The sequence below is a fragment of the Squalius cephalus genome (assembly GCF_949319135.1).
Source record: "Squalius cephalus genome assembly, chromosome: 22".
In the NCBI taxonomy this organism is placed as follows: domain Eukaryota; kingdom Metazoa; phylum Chordata; class Actinopteri; order Cypriniformes; family Leuciscidae; genus Squalius; species Squalius cephalus.
In genome coordinates this window covers 28,127,130-28,145,770 of record NC_137143.1, presented here as the reverse complement: position 1 = coordinate 28,145,770, position 18,641 = coordinate 28,127,130, and the positions used below count along the sequence as shown (strand labels likewise).

At 37.9% G+C, this 18,641-nt stretch overlaps 2 protein-coding genes across 2 annotated transcripts in view; one reads left to right on the top strand and one right to left on the bottom strand.

Annotated features, from left to right (window-relative positions):
• cacna2d3 (calcium channel, voltage dependent, alpha2/delta subunit 3) overlaps positions 1-1,768 on the top strand; it is a 49,306-nt gene extending 47,538 nt beyond the window's left edge. Inside the window, exon 37 of the mRNA XM_079857972.1 lies at positions 1,077-1,768. Within this exon, the coding sequence (XP_079714098.1) occupies positions 1,077-1,169 (93 nt within the window). The 3' untranslated portion in view covers positions 1,170-1,768. The remainder of the gene's footprint in view (positions 1-1,076) is intronic.
• A 4,639-nt stretch (positions 1,769-6,407) lies between these two features.
• Positions 6,408-18,641, bottom strand: part of LOC307150590 (uncharacterized protein) — a gene marked incomplete at its 3' end in the record, with an annotated part of 32,348 nt that continues 20,114 nt past the window's right edge. Inside the window, exons 4-10 of the mRNA XM_079857941.1 lie at positions 10,051-10,092; positions 9,921-9,971; positions 8,105-8,152; positions 7,908-7,940; positions 6,802-6,852; positions 6,553-6,636; positions 6,408-6,430 (exon numbers count right to left, since the gene is read on the bottom strand). Of these exons, the coding sequence (XP_079714067.1) occupies positions 6,408-6,430; positions 6,553-6,636; positions 6,802-6,852; positions 7,908-7,940; positions 8,105-8,152; positions 9,921-9,971; positions 10,051-10,092 (332 nt within the window). The remainder of the gene's footprint in view (positions 6,431-6,552; positions 6,637-6,801; positions 6,853-7,907; positions 7,941-8,104; positions 8,153-9,920; positions 9,972-10,050; positions 10,093-18,641) is intronic.

The window sequence follows — 18,641 nt, the reverse complement described above, 5'->3', positions numbered from 1 at the left end:
TAGCCTAACGTTGGCCGTTAACCTAGATATATGTGTGCTATTATTAGGCGCATATCCAAGCCTGTGTCCGAATATGCCTACTTCCATGCTATGTAGTAGGCGAAATATTGTATGTGAGCCGAGTAGTGTGTCTAAATTTATAGTATTCATAAAACAGTAGGTGAAAAATACATGGATGAACAACTACTTCTTGCGAAGTTCTGAAGTGCACCTCCAAAGTACACTTTACTATCCCATGAGGCCACGGGAGAGCATTTGTGAATGGCAGTCAAGTGACGCAACTGACGCTGAAGATCACATGACACTGATAACATGGCAGATGTATGATTCCTCTTTTTGCGCATTGTCAAGTCAGTGTCGTCACCTTTATATTTGCAGTCAACACTGACTCAGAAAACACTAGTTATTATTATAAAAGTGCAACTAGTCGACTAATGGCTTAAATTATTGACTACAATTCGACTAGGAACATCTTTGGTTGGGACCCAGACATGAAAACGTACCTGATTTATATTGATTGCAGAACCCGTGAGTAAATTAATGTTGTGTAAAGTTTCTAATGTGTTTATGTTGGTAGAACCCCATTCAATATGCATGTAAAATGCTCATCTATATCACGACTGAAAGAAAGTACACTCAAAAATTGTTAGTGGGCCATTTACACCTCTTGCCACTGCCAATTTACGCAATAGTATTTCGACACCCCGGGTTGCCATTTGACAGACAACACAGCGTATCACAGCCATGGAAGCCATGTAAATCGCTATCCATTAAAAAAGCTATGACCAGAGGCATATTTAACCAGGAATAAATATTGGAGATGCATTTGAGAGATGGAGACGTCTTAAAGCCCAGAAAGACTTTTTCCACTTTCTGTTGTCAATTGCGTAATCTAGCAACCCGTGTGATTGTGGAGTCTGAGGAGGAGGGCCGGGGGAAACAACTCTCCCTAATATTTTGAGTTTGAACTGCAGGTCCCATTTCAGCCGCTAGCTGTCAATATTACATAGTGCACAAGACTGAAATGAGTTTTTCTCTATGCACTTGCTAACCCTAACTATATATTTTCTCAACAGGAGAACGCCATGGAATGTGGATCAGCGAATTCTTTGAGTTTTCCAATGGTGGCTATTTTATTCCCAGTTTTGTCATTCCTGGTCAGCAGGTGACCTCTGACCCCTGCCTTAACCCATTAGGCTTACTATACACTCCAATCAGAGAGCCTTGCTTCCGCCAAACATGAAGTCTCAGTCCACAGAGACAAAATCATCTTTGTGATGTCTGGATTACTGAAGATAGATGATATTTATTACCGTCAAAGACAGTGTTAGAATGTGCTGAGTGTTTTATTCTTACATGTGGATCAGTGAACATCCCTGGATATGAGTGGCCGTCACAGCTAACCGCAGTCCATGTAGCTGTTCTTCAAGGTTCTTTCACACACCTCAACTTTAGGCTTAATCTGTACTGTTAAGCACAGACAAAACTGAGCAGAAATGTTATTTATAGAATTATTATGTGCCTGCTTCTCAGATTGATTCGGCATTTCATTTGAAGTCTTAAGATGCATGACGTAAAAAATAGGAATATTTCACAGTGCTGTTTGTAAGAATAGCATACACTGTCATCAAAGGATGAGATGTGGATTCTTCACAAACTTTATAAGTTTTGCCTGCCTAAAAAAGTACTTGGAAAATAACTTTTAATTGCCTAATCCCTTTACATCAAAGGAAAGCCATGTTATGTAAATAAAAACATATTTTCCATCAGTTTTCTATCATTTATTTCAATTCTCTGAATGCACTATTTGTAATCTTTGGGTTATAATAAGAGATCTCTCATTATTACTCTTAGAGGACCAGCAACTTGAATTTTAGCACTAGTCATGAAAGCAATAAAATCTGACAACATTGATATCATTGCTTTTTCAGAAAACTTAAATTTATGGTAAAAGGCGGCAGCATGGTTGCCAGAAATTCACTGTAAATAATATTGGGAGAGTGTTTGTGGTGTTTACAGCATGGCATATTGGTACCTGTATTTTGTAAAATGTATAACTGTATATTCGATTAATGATATAATGGTATACCAATTGACTTGAATTCCAAAATCTGATTTTATTTTGTAATGATAAATGTGATAATCAGGTGGTAAATCAGAAAGTCACATGATGAATCAGAGTGGCCTGTACATACAATTCAGCCAATATTCATGTTTAAACGGTGCACAGGGTCATACACACAAATACACTAATGCAATCCAATAAACTACCTAAACTTAAAATGTAACACAAAACATCTGTAACACACAACATAATGTACATTATTCAAACCAAACATAACAAGAAAAAAATCTATATAAAATATAATCGTAAGTGATGTCACACAGGGACTTCAGGGAATGTCCTGTTACTGTTTTTCACCATGAATATATACACAATGCATGATAATATGTGATAATTCATTGTTTCTACTAAAATCTACCAAAATCCATAAATATGACAAAATTTTACAGTTAAAAGGGTCAAGATGACATGAGAAATAACATTTTCCTTGATCTGTTGACATAAACAGTCTTTGTGTCATGAAAACATCCTGCAAGTTTCATAGCTTAAAACAAAGCTGCAGTTAATACTCTTTTCTATAGAATGACTACAAAATGGTGACAGTTTACTGACAAGCCTTAAAGGAGCCGCCCATTAAAAACGGATCATTTCAGACAGAGGGATGGTTAAAAATAAATTGTATTAATATTATAATATATTTAATATTTTAAGTTCAATGTTATAAGTGGTTCCACACCAAACACTCAATAATGAAAATAAACACTTATTTTTCTGCAAGTAAAGATACTTAATAATGGATACTGTACATAATGAAACAACTGAGACTCATCAGTCATTCACCAAACTGTAGACATGATCATTGGCATTTGAATGATCTGGTTTGTCAGGGATCGTGCAGTACAGGTGGTAAACATTCTTAAGGAATAAAACAGAAAGATAGAAAAGACAATAAATATCTTGGCATTCAGTTCATGATGGACATCTCTGTTGTTTGTGTGGGTTTGGTGTGTGACAGTGTGTTTACACATACCTCATTTTCCTCTGTATTGTTCTCTTTCTGTTGTTTAATGACCAAAACACCTGTAATGCAATGCAGAAGCATATCACTTTAAAGAACATGCTGACCTTCATGAACAAGCTCTTTGTCATAAAGCTTTAATGTATTTTAAGCTTTGACACTTTGCACAGCAGAATCATCTCTTCTCAGACTCATTCTGTGCATCAGTGTTTTGATGAATTTAATATTTGTCCCACTCCCTCTGTATGAGCTCATCGTGACTGAGTGGGCCAAGTTTCAAAATGCTTATATGTGAGCATCAAAAATGCTGTTTTTGGACTAGTGAGGAAGTTTTGAGTTGTGTAACCAGTGTTTTTTCATAGTAGGTTTAGTACTAGTAGGTTTGATGGCTTCTCCTAAAGCTTCATACATGGTGTGTGACGATATATCGCGATTTGACATCAGTGACACCAAACACAATCAATACATGTCTTGATACCAAACATGATGCACCATGATGGAATGAATCCATTTACAAAATAGCTGTGAGAGCTACACAGTGCTGCAGGGGTGATGTATTGTTGTCGGCCAAAACCTGGAAATAAGTTACCACCTGAAATCAATGTTTTTTTTGACTCGCGGTGTGTCCCCTAGAGGGAGCTATGGAGAATGCCTTCAGCATGACTGGTGTCTGAAGCATGCGTCTAAACACGACAATGAACTTGACTTTGGCCGGCGGCAGCCCATGACGTCACCACTGGTATTGCGTCATCCTCTTACTTGTCTTCAGGAGACTTAGGAGCGAATATCATGGAGAAACACTTTACGTCTGGAAAAAGTGAAACGTGCGTTTAGCCCTTGAGGGAGCCGAGTGCGCGGGTTGCAAAGTTTTCTTAATGAAAGGCTCCGCTCATAGCCTCGCACCGTCCCTATTCTCAAGGGATGTGGGACGAGCATTTGGGTGGAATGCTGTCGACTCTTCTAAGAAGCTGGATGCGCTTGGTATGATCCATTCACGAGAGACTACAAGAGACAAGTAAGGAGTTCTGCTCTCTCCTCCGAGTTATTGTTTACACAAGGAAGTTGAAGCTGTTCTTGTATGTTTCTTCATAAAAAAAGAAGAATCTGATGCTTGAACTACGCACGCTTGACTCTGAGGGGGTTAAATGCGTGTTTTTGAGATGCGGTCGCAGTTATTGGTTCCACCCAGGCTTCTCTCTTGAGGAATGAGAGTTGAGCGCCTGCACTCCTTGGTTCGGGTCCTGTACGGAGGAGTCAAACAGGAACCTTTCCTTTTTCGGCTTCTCTTGTTGGCTTAAATATTGCTACTGATTCAATGTGTTGTTTCTAGTTCTGAGGAATTAGGGGCAGAAAGAGTGTAGTAGGCTCTGATCCTGCCATTTATATTGTTATGATACTGAAGGGCACCTTTCTAAAAGGGTTACGCACTACGGAGCTTGTTATCGTTTAGTGGTCGCAAGATGCTAACGATAGATGCTTCCCGTACGGGCTGAAAAAAACCCTCCTGAATGGCAGGACCTCTTCCCCGAGGGCTGGTTGGTCGGCAGGCAGTGGTGCCAAGTTGTCAGGCTGTCTGTGAGCCTCATTGGCTGCTGCTTTTAAAAAGGAGCGTTGTTAGGCCTCCTCTCGTTATAGAGAGTCATTCTTCTGAGGCCTCCGCTCCCTAGAGCTCCGTCTGAATATCGAATCAGAGTTGTTAAGCTTTGGTAGGCCGTTCTGAGCTGAGACGGGATAAGTTGCTAGGTTCTCTGTGAGCCTCCTCGGCTACTGCACTTAGCCAGAGCATTGCTAGGCCACCTTTTGCTATGGAGAGTAGTTCTGTTAGAGGCTTCCGCTCCCCTGAGCTCTGCCTAATATTGTGTCAAGCTGCTGGCATATGTAGCCTCTTTGCATAGGACGCAGTGCTGAGGCCTCCAATCCATGAGCTCAGCCAGGGACTAAGTTGCTAGGCTCTCTGTGAGCGTCCCTGGCTACTGAGCTTGAACCGGTGCAGTGTTAGGCCTCCTCACGCTATTGAGAGTCGCTTTCTAGAGGCCTCTGCTCCTCAGAGCTCCGCCTGGATGGCAATATCAAGTAACTAGGCTCTCTGTGAGCCTCCTTGGTAAGCTGTTCTGGTTGTTGGACGTATAGGTCTACAGTCAGAAGTAGTCAGAAGTCAGATTGGATCTGAAACATTCAGAATATTTATTTAGTTCCGTCAAGTTCACTGTCGTGTTTAGACACATGCTTCAGACACCAGTCATGCCGGAGGCATTCCCCATAGCGCCCTGTAGGGGACGCAGCGCCTCATACACTCAAACCTGTTCTCGGGGAACCATGGTTACATGCGTAACCTGAGCTGTTTTTGGTTAAATTCCTGAAATAAGGTCTTTGGTTAATGCAAGCTCAAGATCTTTTCACATTTTATTTATATGACATTATATATCAGTGAACCCCCTTATGGTTTTTGAAACTTTTAAAGTTTTTTCTTGTCTTGAAAAAAGGCAGTTTTAATAACGTCGTCTGTATGCGAAAAATGCAATGGAAAAACTTTTCTGTTTTTAGTTCATAGTTGTCGTGTAAACGCACCCACAAACTGTAAGGGAAAATGTTTTTTTTAAATAAAGACTGAAAGCGTTTTAGAAGCTTGACAGCCCTTTTAAAAGTGCTGATTTTATTGTATAGACAGTGTAAACATTCTGCAAAAATAGTTTTGAACAGCAAGAAAGTGAGTAAATGATTTTAATTTAGCCATGACCTGTTCCTATAAGAGAAGATGTGTCTATTAATGCTCATAAAGACTTGAAAGAGGAAATGGTACCAGTTTCCGAGAAGCTGTGGTCATTATATGGTGTTTTTAACTTAGGTTTATTTTTCTTTCTTGGTGACATCTGTTACTAAGCTTCATGTTATCTTTACTGAGATGATGTTCTCTCACCTACAGAGATGGGCTGAGATGTGGCTGGTACAGAAGTGATCAGAGAATATGTCCCAGCAGGGCCAGAACAACTCTAAAAAACAATGAATAATTAAGGTCATGTCCCTTTCAGCCATTTTTACTCATGGTTTTATAAATATTTATTACCTTGTGATTTTAATGATTGTAAATGCAGTTAATGCACAGATACTCACCATACCAGTTCCTTGATTGGGTACATCTGATGTTATTGATCTCATTTTATTGCTAAGAATCAAATATGGATATTTATGGCATCTTATCATTCATATATCAGATAAGAAATAGTCTGCTTTAAATAGTCATATCACTTTAAATAACAAATGTTTTAACCTTCATGAACAAGCTCTGTCATAATTCAAACTACTGTATTGAATGCATGAAAAAACTCACTGTTGTCTTCTTTTTTTACCTAGAAAACAATGGGCATTATATGTTCAGTGTTAGCTTGCATGATACATTCTATATTGAACAACATAAAACCCAATACATACAGAACAAACAAAAAATATATATAATGATAACTTTACTTACATGCAAACCAGCACAGACAGATGAGTCCAGAAAAAATGACACCAACACCAGTGGAAACCAGCACCATAATCAATAAGCCTGTGACTAAACAAAACCAACACTTTAATAAATATGTATGTGCATTATGGTAAAGTTTAATTTGGTTGTTTTGTATATGTCAGTCTTCCTGACAATTTAAGTGATACACAAAAGATTGAGAAAATGTATAGATTTGTTTTTTCAAAACTGACTGACAATGTGACAACTCACATGTTTTTGTGTCCATTTGTGAAGCTCTTTGAGTGGATGTTGCTGTTGAAACTGCAGTGAGAACATAGGGTGTATTTAAAATATATTTTTTTTTAAAACAAAGACTGGCATAAATCTTTAAATGAAGTAATAGCTGTAACTACGATAATCAAACAATTGGAATGTGGAAGACCAATCCAAAATGAACTAAGAGTTTTTAATGAAATTATGATGATACAGAAGAGAGTGTTCAGCTCGTAAGCAATACAGTCTCATCTTGAGTCATGTGACTTCCCATTTGCTAAGTAACTATGACATTCTTCTGTTAACAGGGAGAGTAGAGGTTGCCATGGAAACTGAAGAAAAAACAATGCCACAAAATGTAGATGCATTATGTAAGGGTTAATGCCCGACGAGGTGTTCATTGTCAGGTATTAATGGAGGCGGTTGCCTCCGCCGAAGTCCAAGGGCATTAACCCGCTTATACCATGGTCACTTGCCAAATAACACATTTTTAAAACATTAGTTTATATTTTAATTAGTTTTACAATCGAAATCTAAAGTTTTTACAAACAATAACTTGGTTTCCCTGGTTACGCCTTACGGTTTATTTTCTATCACTTTTTAATGGACACCCTGCAGCCTATAAGAATCGAGTAGGCTATTCACCCAGACCATGGTATAATGAACTTTAATGTCTGGGGGAAAATGCAATTCATAAACAGTTAAACATTGAGAAAAGCAGCGTAATCAAAGTAAAGTGGAGTTTTCATGCTGCTCAGTGTTTGGAATCTTAAAGGTCCTTGCACACTGAGTCCGAAACGTTCGTATTAGTTTTTTCGTTTTTGTCATTCGGTGGCTGTGAATTGTTAAAACACCTCTCAAAATATTTGCTACGGATGCGAAAAACAGAAAATCTTACCCGACCTGAATTTTTTTATTGTGTGTAAACGTGATTGACACAACGTGAGGTTGTGTTTATTTTTTAACGTGCGGAAATTTCATGTGCAAGGACCTTTAGAGTTGATCCTTGGTTGAGTAAATGGATCCCGCATATATTTTTTTAATCTGACTTATGAATCCAACATATAGTGATTTTACAAGTGAGGAAGAGTGGATGAACTTACACATGGTTTTCTTTTTTGTGCTGGTTGGCAGGTCTACAAATATAAAAATCACTTTTGAGAAGGGATTTTCACTTTTAATTCAGAATAACCAGAAAAAGTGTTATCAGTACCTTATCAGCTGCAAATATACCAATTATCACATCCTTCAAGGTCTAATAAGAATAATTTATTTTAATTTTACAAACTCAATTACTTACAGGTTTTCATGGTTGTTGTCACATGTGCAGTGGTTGCTGATATTGAAACTGTAAAGACAGTATTAAAGCAAACGTCAAGACAGTATTTGTTGTTTATGGTACAGAGCCTTCATATACAAAAGTAACATTTTTCTTAGAAAAAAGTTACAAGTTTATATCCAATGAGGACATTACTGAACCAAATTAGATGAGTTGATTAATTATATATAAACTGACAATATTATCGCTTTCAATAATCCTGCTGTACAGAGAAACATTACAAAAGTGAATAACCCATATCGTAGATTCATAAAGCTGAATAATGAGCTTAAGTAAGGAAGAAATATTGACGATGGGCCGTTGAATTAGAAAATAACGTGGCAATATGGCCAGTGTGTTGTCAGCACTGCTCTGATGATTTTATCAGTAAAATAGTTTAACAACTTAAAAGTAACATGACATTTCTCACTGGTGAGGTGATAACAGCACTGTTTTTGAAGCAGATAAACTTACAGTTTCGCTATTAGTAGAGACACTGCTGATGAACACTGTTATGAGACGAACAGACTCAGGTAAGTTTTCCTCTCTCTCTCTCTCTCTCTCTCTCTCTCTCTCTCTCTCTCTCTCTCTCTCTCTCTGTTACTGCATTAGTCTGCTATCAATGGCTCAAGCCTCAATTACTAGATCTAAAATCATGTTTTGGAATTTGCAACAGAGGCGTGGGATTAGATGCGTAAGAAATTAGTCCTACAGTCCTTAAGGACAAAAACCTGAAAAATGTCTTGAAATACATAATTTGACCAATGTTTTGAGCTGTGGTAACCATATAGTATAAGCAGAATAACTGACTCCGGGCCGTTGAGTTACTGAAAAATAATGCACACCCGAGGTGTAACTGAGGTGCATCACCACTTCAGGTGTGCATTATTTTTCTAATATTTCAACGGCCCATCATTAATCATTCCTTATAAGGAATTATACTTAAAGGGGGGTACAATGGTGTTTCATGTATTCAGAGTTGTTTACAGTGTTAAAGAGATGGATTCTCATGCATAACATGGCCAAAGTTTTTTAAAAATATTTTGGACGAATAACGGAGAATTTCTGTGCCGAAAATCTTACTTCCGGGTTGGTACAAGTTTCGGCTGGTTTTTTTTCGACCGTGGATCTAATGACGTAGACCAAAGTGGAACTCCTTATATGAGCATTTCTCCCGGAAAAGCTTGCCCGCGCACACGTCGACCAGAGGAGAGCGAGACCGCGCACATCAACGCGCTTCAACAGGAAATCATCGGCAGCGCTGCATAGTGTCTCCAAAGTGTGTTTTTGGATGTGAGGGAAAGCTTCCCAAAGAACCCAGCGTTAGGAACAGTGGATTCAGATTGTTGTGTAGTTGTGTAGACTGTTTGTTCCCTGCATTTCGACGATGAATGTTTTATAAACAAAGCCCAGATCGGATTCTCTCTATGGCTCTGGCTTCGCCCACACGGCCCGCCTCCAGACGCTCGGGTTTTTTCGGAAAGACTCGGTACAGCCTATCTTTAAACTAAAGAAACTAATAAAACTAAAGACTTTTTGGAGATATGAAGGATGCAATACTACTCTATAGGTACTCAAGATTAACAGGAGATTGAGTGAAAATGAGCATTTCACACCCCCCCCCCCCCCCTTTAAGTATAAGTATTATACTTAATACTTTCATGTTGCTCATCTGGAATCTTTACCTGTGCAGAGTTGAGCCTCGGTTGAGCAAATGGATCCCAGTTACATTTTTTAAATCCAACATATTAATTCTCCACAGTAATTTTTAGCATTTAGGAAGAGTGGATGAACTTACACATGGATTCCTCTGATGCGCTGGATGGCAGGTTTGACTTGGAATGGAGGTCTGATAAAAAAAAAAAATTATTGCAAGGTGAATCAGTTTTAATCCAGAATAACAAGAAAAAGTGTTGTCAGTAACTTACCAGTTGTACTGTACGTTTCAGAAGTGGACGTTAAAGGTAAAGCTGTTAAAAAACACATTGTAAAATTTGCAGTGATGTATAAAAAATGCTCAACCGCAACAGATTATAATGAGCCTGAAAGAACAATTGCATCATTCAATGTGGAATAAGAATTATGTATTTTTGATTTTACCAACACTGTAAAAAAAATCCCGTTGTTTTTACGGAAAAAAACTGGCAGCTGTGGTTACCAGAACAATACTGTAAAAAACACATCAAACCGTAAACATACTTACGGAGTTACATGTAAATTTAACATTTTAAACATGTATATTTAACATTGGATTTCAGTAATATGATATAATGTTATACAACCTATTGAAGTATTAATATCTGTTTTGTACCATAGTATTACACTTACAAACCAACAATCTCAGCAGTAATGAGAGTTACATGATTAATCAAAGCTCATCACAAGTAGTACTTCCACAAGAAAGTTAATATTAATATACAGAAGGTGCACAGTGTCATTCACACAAACATTAAACACCATAATGGTAACACATGAAATTTTAAAAATACAATAAACATTAATTTAACAACATTAAATGTAACATAAACCCCTAATGTACATAACTGATTATAAAAAAACTAAGAAAACTATGATGAAATATAGTTATTTCAACAAAAATACGTCAAATGTGAAGTGTCACGCAGGGAATTGTGGGAATGTCAATTTACGATTTTTCACTGTAAATTATACAATGACTTGTTCGTTTTTACTTACGTACCATTAGATCTATCACAGTTATTTACCGTATATAGTACGGAAACTTTCTGTTAACCAATTAACAGTTTTTCACTGTAGCATTTTTACAGTCTTTTACTGTTAAAATCACGATCATTTTTTACAGTGAACTCAATTACTCACAGGTTTTCATGGCTGTTGTAACATGTGCAGCTGGTGTTGAAACGGTAAAGACTGTTTAACAGTATTACAGGGAGAAATTGCAATATTTAACTTTAAAGCAAACGTAAAGACAGTCTTTGTTGTTATGGGGTACAGAGTCCATCTTCAGATCTTCAGTATTCTCACAGATCTCTGTCTACTGACATTATCCTTGAGGAAGTGACATTATTTTTGGAGGGGAAACTACAGCACAAACGTCAGCATTAGCAATTGATGTATTTTCTGTGATTGCTTGTGTATTAGTTGTGTATCAAAAATCTTTTTGATAACATCAACACTTCAAACGTTGTTTTAAACTGACTGTCAATCACTCACTGTGCAAATCATAATTAATCCAGTCATAATGTCATATGATGAGTTTAACCAGATCAGAGCATATTTCTAAAAGATACTTAAATTTAAATATAGGCTACTTCAGCACAAGTGTATTAATTTGTGTATTAATAAAAATAGTTCAAGAAGTGCTGCAGAACAAGAATGGCCCAATAAAAACTTATAAAGAAACTTTCAAAATATTAAATAATTTGCTTGCCGTTTCTCCTCTCACCATCATATTAGATGTGCAGAAACAAGCTTCTTTCTATAGATGTGTCAGATGTTGTCTAGCTCTCTGACATGATCAGCTGAAGCGACTCTTCCTTCCTGCCTAAATATATCAGATAGTTCACTTGCTGAAGTCACACTGGTTAAGCGTTTGTCTGAGAAGAACCTACAAGTTATTCAGTGTAAGAAGATTTCACAGATCTCTGTCTACTGACTCACTGTCTTACAGCATCCCACAACTGCTAGAGTCAGCTTCACTATGTTGTTTCTGACTTCATAGACCAATACCGATCAATACATTTAGTGTATTTGACCTTTCAGTGTTGTATATACAGCCTATTGAAAGGGTCGTTTTAAATAGTATCTGTCAAGAAGTGCCCTAAGATGTAATACACAGTATCATTCAACTTTTCTCACAGGTTTTTATTTTTATTATGTTTATGTAGAAATGACACTGTTTCACTGTAACATCTGCTGGCGTCTCACAGACCATCTTCACTGATCTGGACTCACTTAGGACATATGAAGATACTTTTACAGCAGGAGCTTCTGAAATAACAAAAATAGATCAATCCCTACATTACATCTTCTTACTTACCACTTTCCAATCAAAGTCCATATTTTGATTAAACCTTTAAACAAATTGAATCTCATAAATGTGCTTGCAGCAGCACCCAACTACACAGTTAATGGAAAATGTAGGGCTGGAGGTGTTTGTTTACTGATTTAAAGTTAATAATTTTATCCCTTAAAAATCATCTTTGTTAATAAAAATTATATATTTAAAAGTTTTTTACGTGTGAAAATAGTTTTCAAGCGTTAAAATAGCTTGAATGTAACTCTATACCCTTGCTTAATTTATTTGACGCGGATTCATGAAAATGATTCACACAGTCAACTGTAGTAAACACTACGCAAGTGGAAAATATTGATTTAATTCTGCCATACATGAATGAATGAATGAATAGATTTTATTATTGTGTCTTGCATACTACTGTATGCCCAGCCCTAATGGGCTTGTAAGACACCAATATCACATTCACCAACAACAAAAAACAACAAAAAAAAAACCAGTTGTAAGACAGTAGGCACAACATACATGAACTTATTTAAATAAACAAGTCTGCCGCCGCATCCAGGCTTTACAAACAAAAGTAGCCAATTTAAACACATTAAAATTAAACAACCATTTCATCTTGTCGTCATCACTAATCCAGAACATTTCAGGCTTTTTAACAAACAATTCACCAAATAATACATTTCTAAAATCATCGTAACGTGGACAATATAACACAAAATGAGTTTCATTTTCAACCTCTCCTAACTCACACAGTCTACAGAGTCTGTCCTCTTCAGGAGTTTGAGTGAACCTGCCAGTTTCTAAGGCCAAGGGAAGGATGCCAGTTTGCAGCTGAGCCACCAAAGATCGTTGGTTCCTTGTCAAGTTTGCCTTTACATACAACTCTGTTTCATATACATCTTTAATTTGGAAGTAAGTCCTTAGCTTTGGCTTCGCCATAATCCCAATCAGCCATTTATGTTTAAAATTTGACATCAAATTTGATCTGATGTTATTGACGCTACAAGGCAAATAATTACAGAATACGTACTGGAGTTGTACATCTGCAAAAACAGTCTGAAGCTCTACAGCCCAGGGGGACTTACTCTTACTCCACAGAAAAACTTTCTTTGTTACTCTATTTTCAGGCAGATTAACAAGTCGATTCCACAGTCTAACCATTTCACATTTCCTTTGGACTGAACCAGGAACCCAGCCCATATCACCCAGCGCTGCCAGCACTGGGACAAACTTATGAACCCCCAAAAAACAGCGGATTGCACGATTTTCTACAGCGTCCAAGGCTGGGCTCTGCACGGCCCCCCACACACCAGCAGCATAGTTTAACACAGGGGACACACAGGCAGTATACAACTGGGAGAACGTACCATAACCAAGATCTTTACAGATTTTTAACTTGTTTATCACAGAACCCAGGGCTCTACTGGCTGCAGCAGCTAGGATTTTAACTCCTCTGTCAAACAACATAAATTCATCAAATACAAATCCTAAATACTTATACTGGGTTGCATACTCAAGAACGGTATTACCAAAAGTAAAAACTTTTGTACTTCGTACAGTAACACCCTTCCTGAAGTGCATAATTTGCGTTTTTGCTTGATTTATAACAAGTCTCCATCTACAGCACCAATTTTGTAAAACATGTAACATTTTCTGTAGATCCTCTTCATTTTCAGCCAGTAACGCTACATCATCAGCATAGAGCAGAATGCCAACAATGACACTGTCTGACACTGCCATACATATATTTTCAAACCAGAAACTGATTCAGAAGAAGAGGAAGAGCAAATTACACATGGTTGCCTACAAATTTTATGTATCCATCAATGTATTCCTTTCTTAACTGTCGGACACATAACGGTAACTGTTATTGGCCTTTGCTTGATACCAAACAGCTAATAATGTATTGCTTATGTTACACAAACCATGTTCCTTTTACCATCTCAGAGTCAGACAGCTGCCTTCTAACCATCAGTGTCCTTAGAAACGCTTTGAACATCAAAGTCACTGGAGAAAGACGTATATTTCATCATAACATACATCATATATGATGAAATCCGGTATAGCAATAAAATGCAATACAATTTTATTGCTATACCGGATTTTTTATGTCCCTTCCTAAAGGTGAGTTATTTTGTTCTCACTGTGTAAAATGCCCACCACAGAGTTATAGAAATGATACGTAAAGCCCAACACTGCACGCTGACAGGATCCATTACGTTTGTGAAGGTAGGAAACGGGTGGTTTCTAACCGCATTTTTGAGACTGTCTTTGATACATTGCAGTTTTAAGAAGAAAATACTGTTGACTGGTGAATTTGCACATGGTTTGTCTTTAATTTTTTTTCTCACTTTCTCATGCACTTCAAAAATTCTGATAGCTTTTTATCAGGATATATACAGTAGCACCAAGAATAACTTTTATATGAACAAGTGCAGATGTAAATTAATTCTCCTGTACAGTGGATATTCCAAATAAGGTGTTATGTGAATTACTCAAAATTCTAATTAATGGATTAATCAGAATAGCAATCAGGTAAATTAATCTTCATGGCTAAAGTAAAACTTCCTAAAAGCAGAGGTTGTAAGTTCATGTGTTTGCAAATATTTTAGACAAATGTTTTTTCACTACAAATGTGGACATTCAGAGTTAAATTAACATTAAATGACAAAGATCACTTACTGTAAGACTGAACCTCCATAAGAAGCTGAAAAGCAATGAAGATGAACAACTCCATTACAGCGAGAGTGAGAAATGAGACAAGACTCACACAACAGGTGAATTAGGAAGTAACACATTAGACCACAACCATTTAATGCTTGTGCAGTCAGAACTATGAAGATGAACGTACATCATGGGACCACGTGTTCAGCTTTATTCACTGTAACAGAGGGCAGTTGTGGCCACAGGCATTAGAACAGTGGAAGGCAACAGTGTCTTCAAGCGATTCAATCTATCGTGTGAAGGGGCCGTTCACCCAAAAATGAAAATTCGGTCATCATTTACTCACCCTCATGTTGTTCCAAACCTGTATGAATTTCTTTCTTCTGCTGAACACAAAAGAAGATATTCTGAAGAATGGCAGTAACCAGAGAGTTGACAGTAGCCATAGACTTTTATAGTATTTTTTTCCATATAACTATGGAAGTCATTTGGGAACATCAGCTGTTTGGTTACTCATATTCTTCAAAATCGTCCATATTCTCCATAATCGTCCCGGTGTTGCACAAGGCTTTAGTTTTGCGACCACAAGAAGCGCAGGTAATCCCCGTCATTTTCTTGCACATGGAACTGGTGGAACATTTTTTCGATGTCACGTATTACAGCTATAGGATACCTTCTGAACCTCACAAGGACACCTGTGAGATTGTTTATCATGTCTGGTCCTGATAACAAAAATTTTCATTGAGACTTGAACCTTTAAATTTCGCAGAACAATCAAAAAACGACCCGTAGCTTATCTGGCTTTTTCGGATGGTAGATGCTATGATGAGGTATGTACCACTTATCACCATCAGTTCCTTCATCATTCACTGTTTCCACATCACCTCTCTCAATGACGTCGTTCATGTTAGTAATGTCTGTCTTGTATTTCTCGTTTCTACAGAACTTCTTGTTGAAATGATTGAGTCTGACTTTGGCGAGCTCTCTGTTGTCAGGTAAGTATGGCCGTTGTTTGAAAGGAAGAGGCATTTCATAATGTCCTTGAGTATTTTTCTTTATGCCTTCTTTGAGATTGTCTAGAAACGTGATATCATCTTGAGAGATTGTCTTGTCATCTGCTGTGAAATTCTTAAAGTCTGACTCAAGTACACGGATTGCATCCACAGATGTCAAAGCTGGTATCTCCTTTGTGGCTATTCTGTAATAAAAACTGACTTCTGTCGATTCATTGATGCCTGGTGTGGAGCAGCCCTCAATACTCCTTCCTAAATGTGTTAGAATAGCATAAGGTTCATCATCTTTACCTAGTATGTATGGCTTGCCTGTGAGCTAGCACTCTGTAGCCTGGGAAAACCCAGACAACTTCCGGCAAATTCAGATTTACTCGAGAAGTAGTCTGGGAAAGAGTTCATTCAAGCCCATTTCCATGGCCTAGAAATTGCAGCACCAATCAGAAACGTTGAGGCGGGCTTTACACGATGACGATCGCTCTGATTGGTTTTAGGTCTATCCAATTGCGCCCAGAGGCATTTGAGCGACGTCCGTTCAACTTTTAAATGCATTATAATATTCAAATTGCAAACACATGAGGACAGTCTCCATGAAAGACCCACTGGCAGATGAACGTGCTACTACATTTCTCTCCGAAACGGTAGGAAATTAAATTAGATTTAATAGAGGATTTTAACTGTGACACGATGATTGACAGGGCAGTTTACGTGACAGGATGCACGCGACAGATCCGTCCGATAAAGATGACGAAGTAGTATGTCCCAAAGCTTGCCTACTTTTTTGCTACACATTCAAAAGTAAATACCTTTTCTTCACAAAAAGAGTACATACTTTTATGGCGTAGTGTAACTTAGGCGAATTAGGACGCAGCTTTACACGATCACGATCGCTCTTGACGAGGCATTTGAGCGACGTCCGTTGGTGACGCCCCTTTGGAAATGATTTGTCTATGGAGCTTTGCCAGACCATAACTCAGTTACTACTGAGAATGATCTGGTTTTAACCAGGCTAACTCTGGGGCAGTTATAGCCGATTAGTAAAACTACTTCACAGCTGAGAAGAGGCGACATTTTGTCTCTGATTACCTTCACAGTTTCCTGTGTTGCAGTGTGTGATCACGATTAACAGGAATACACTCCTTGGTACCATTGGTTTTCTGTTTCCGTTATTCTCATAATCATGAAGACGTGAGATTGAAGATAAATTGAAGATAATGAAGACAATTTGCATACATGTGTCGCGACATTCCTTAGCACAGTGACTTGGTTTCAACTTTCATACACCCATAACAGACTTCATTGTCTTTGACATAGGACCTTCTGTCTTTCAGAGACTTCTCCATGAATTTTGGCCACATACAAAGTTAATGATTGTCATCTTGACACAACATGCATGGCGCTTTTAACTCTCCTTTAGCCCAACGGTTTTCCACATAGCCTATAGCCTACAGCAGTCGGAGATGGAGATGACTGATGAAATAACATTTTACTTTGAATTAGGAATGTCATATAAATATATAGAGCGGTCTCTGGCATTAAGACATGGGTATGTTATAAGTGAAAGACACCTGAAGCGCATTCTTAAGTTGAATGGGATTTTTCGTCAGAAATTTGCTGGCTTGAATGAAATACTCAGGTCACGAATAAAGTCCCGTTTAAGGCAATAAACAAAAACCAATTTAAATTAACAAATAGTAAAGTAAATTATGACCGGGGTTAAAGGAGAGCCTGTGTCGCGTGTGAAGATTCGGTTCCCACATGTTATAAAACTCGTAGCCACGAGAAACGGAAGTCGTTCCCTCAACAAGATCGCATACCCACGAGATATTATGACGTTCCCACGACTTAATATCACGTTCCCACGAGTTTATATGTTGTGGCCACGACAAAACTAAGTGAACTGAACATGTCCCCTCCCGGTCACCGTAGTTGACTGACTCTTTGTCTCTTGTTTTATTTCTTCATCATGATTTTACTAGGGCACGAGCAACCTCTAAATCACTGGTCTCAAAGTCCTGGAGGGCCACAGCTCTACAGTTTTGCTCCAGCCCTAGTTAAACACACCTGATCCAGCTAATCAAGGTCTTCAGGATTACTAGAAGCTTCTAAGCAGGTGTTAGTTGGAGCTTAACTCTGCAGAGCTGTGACCCTCCAGGAACTGAGTTTGACAGCAGTGCTCTAAATCCTGTTCTATCTGCAGTCGTTCTAATTCAAACCTTTGAGTTTATAGCTCTTTTCTGAGTTTCTCTTCTAGAGTTCTTTTTTTTTTCTCCCTTTTTCTTGTCTTTCCATTTGCATCATCTTGTATTCAGCCTCTTTTGCAGCATCTGCTTCTAGAAGAGAAGATCCAGAATGGCTGCTGAGCGTAACTATGAGCTAAAAGCCCTTTCCTGTTCTGCATCAAACTCGCCATCTACTGCTGAAAACCTTTTCAGCACAAATTTGACGATGTCATTGGTCACAGCTTCACATGCATCAATTTTACGTCTTAAACCAGCAGTGGGTGTGATATGTTCCCTTATTTCTATATTAGCTCCACAGATTCTGCCTTGGCTTGCTGATCAGTATATTCATTGAATAGCTATACAGTAGCCAACATATTGTATCATTATTTCTGTACATATCATTTTATTTTTTCTCTTTAGAGGTGCAACAAGTGAGGAAATGAAACAGTTCATCCATGTTTTGAGGAGCATAAAAGAGATGTTGTTTCCACCTGGCAGGAGGTGTAGATTCTGTGGCTGTTTTCAAAGTTTCACCAGTAGAGGTCGCCACTGAATCACCAAAGAGAATTCAACAATGTCCATTTAGTTTGGAAATATCACTTTAATTAATAGCAGGCTAC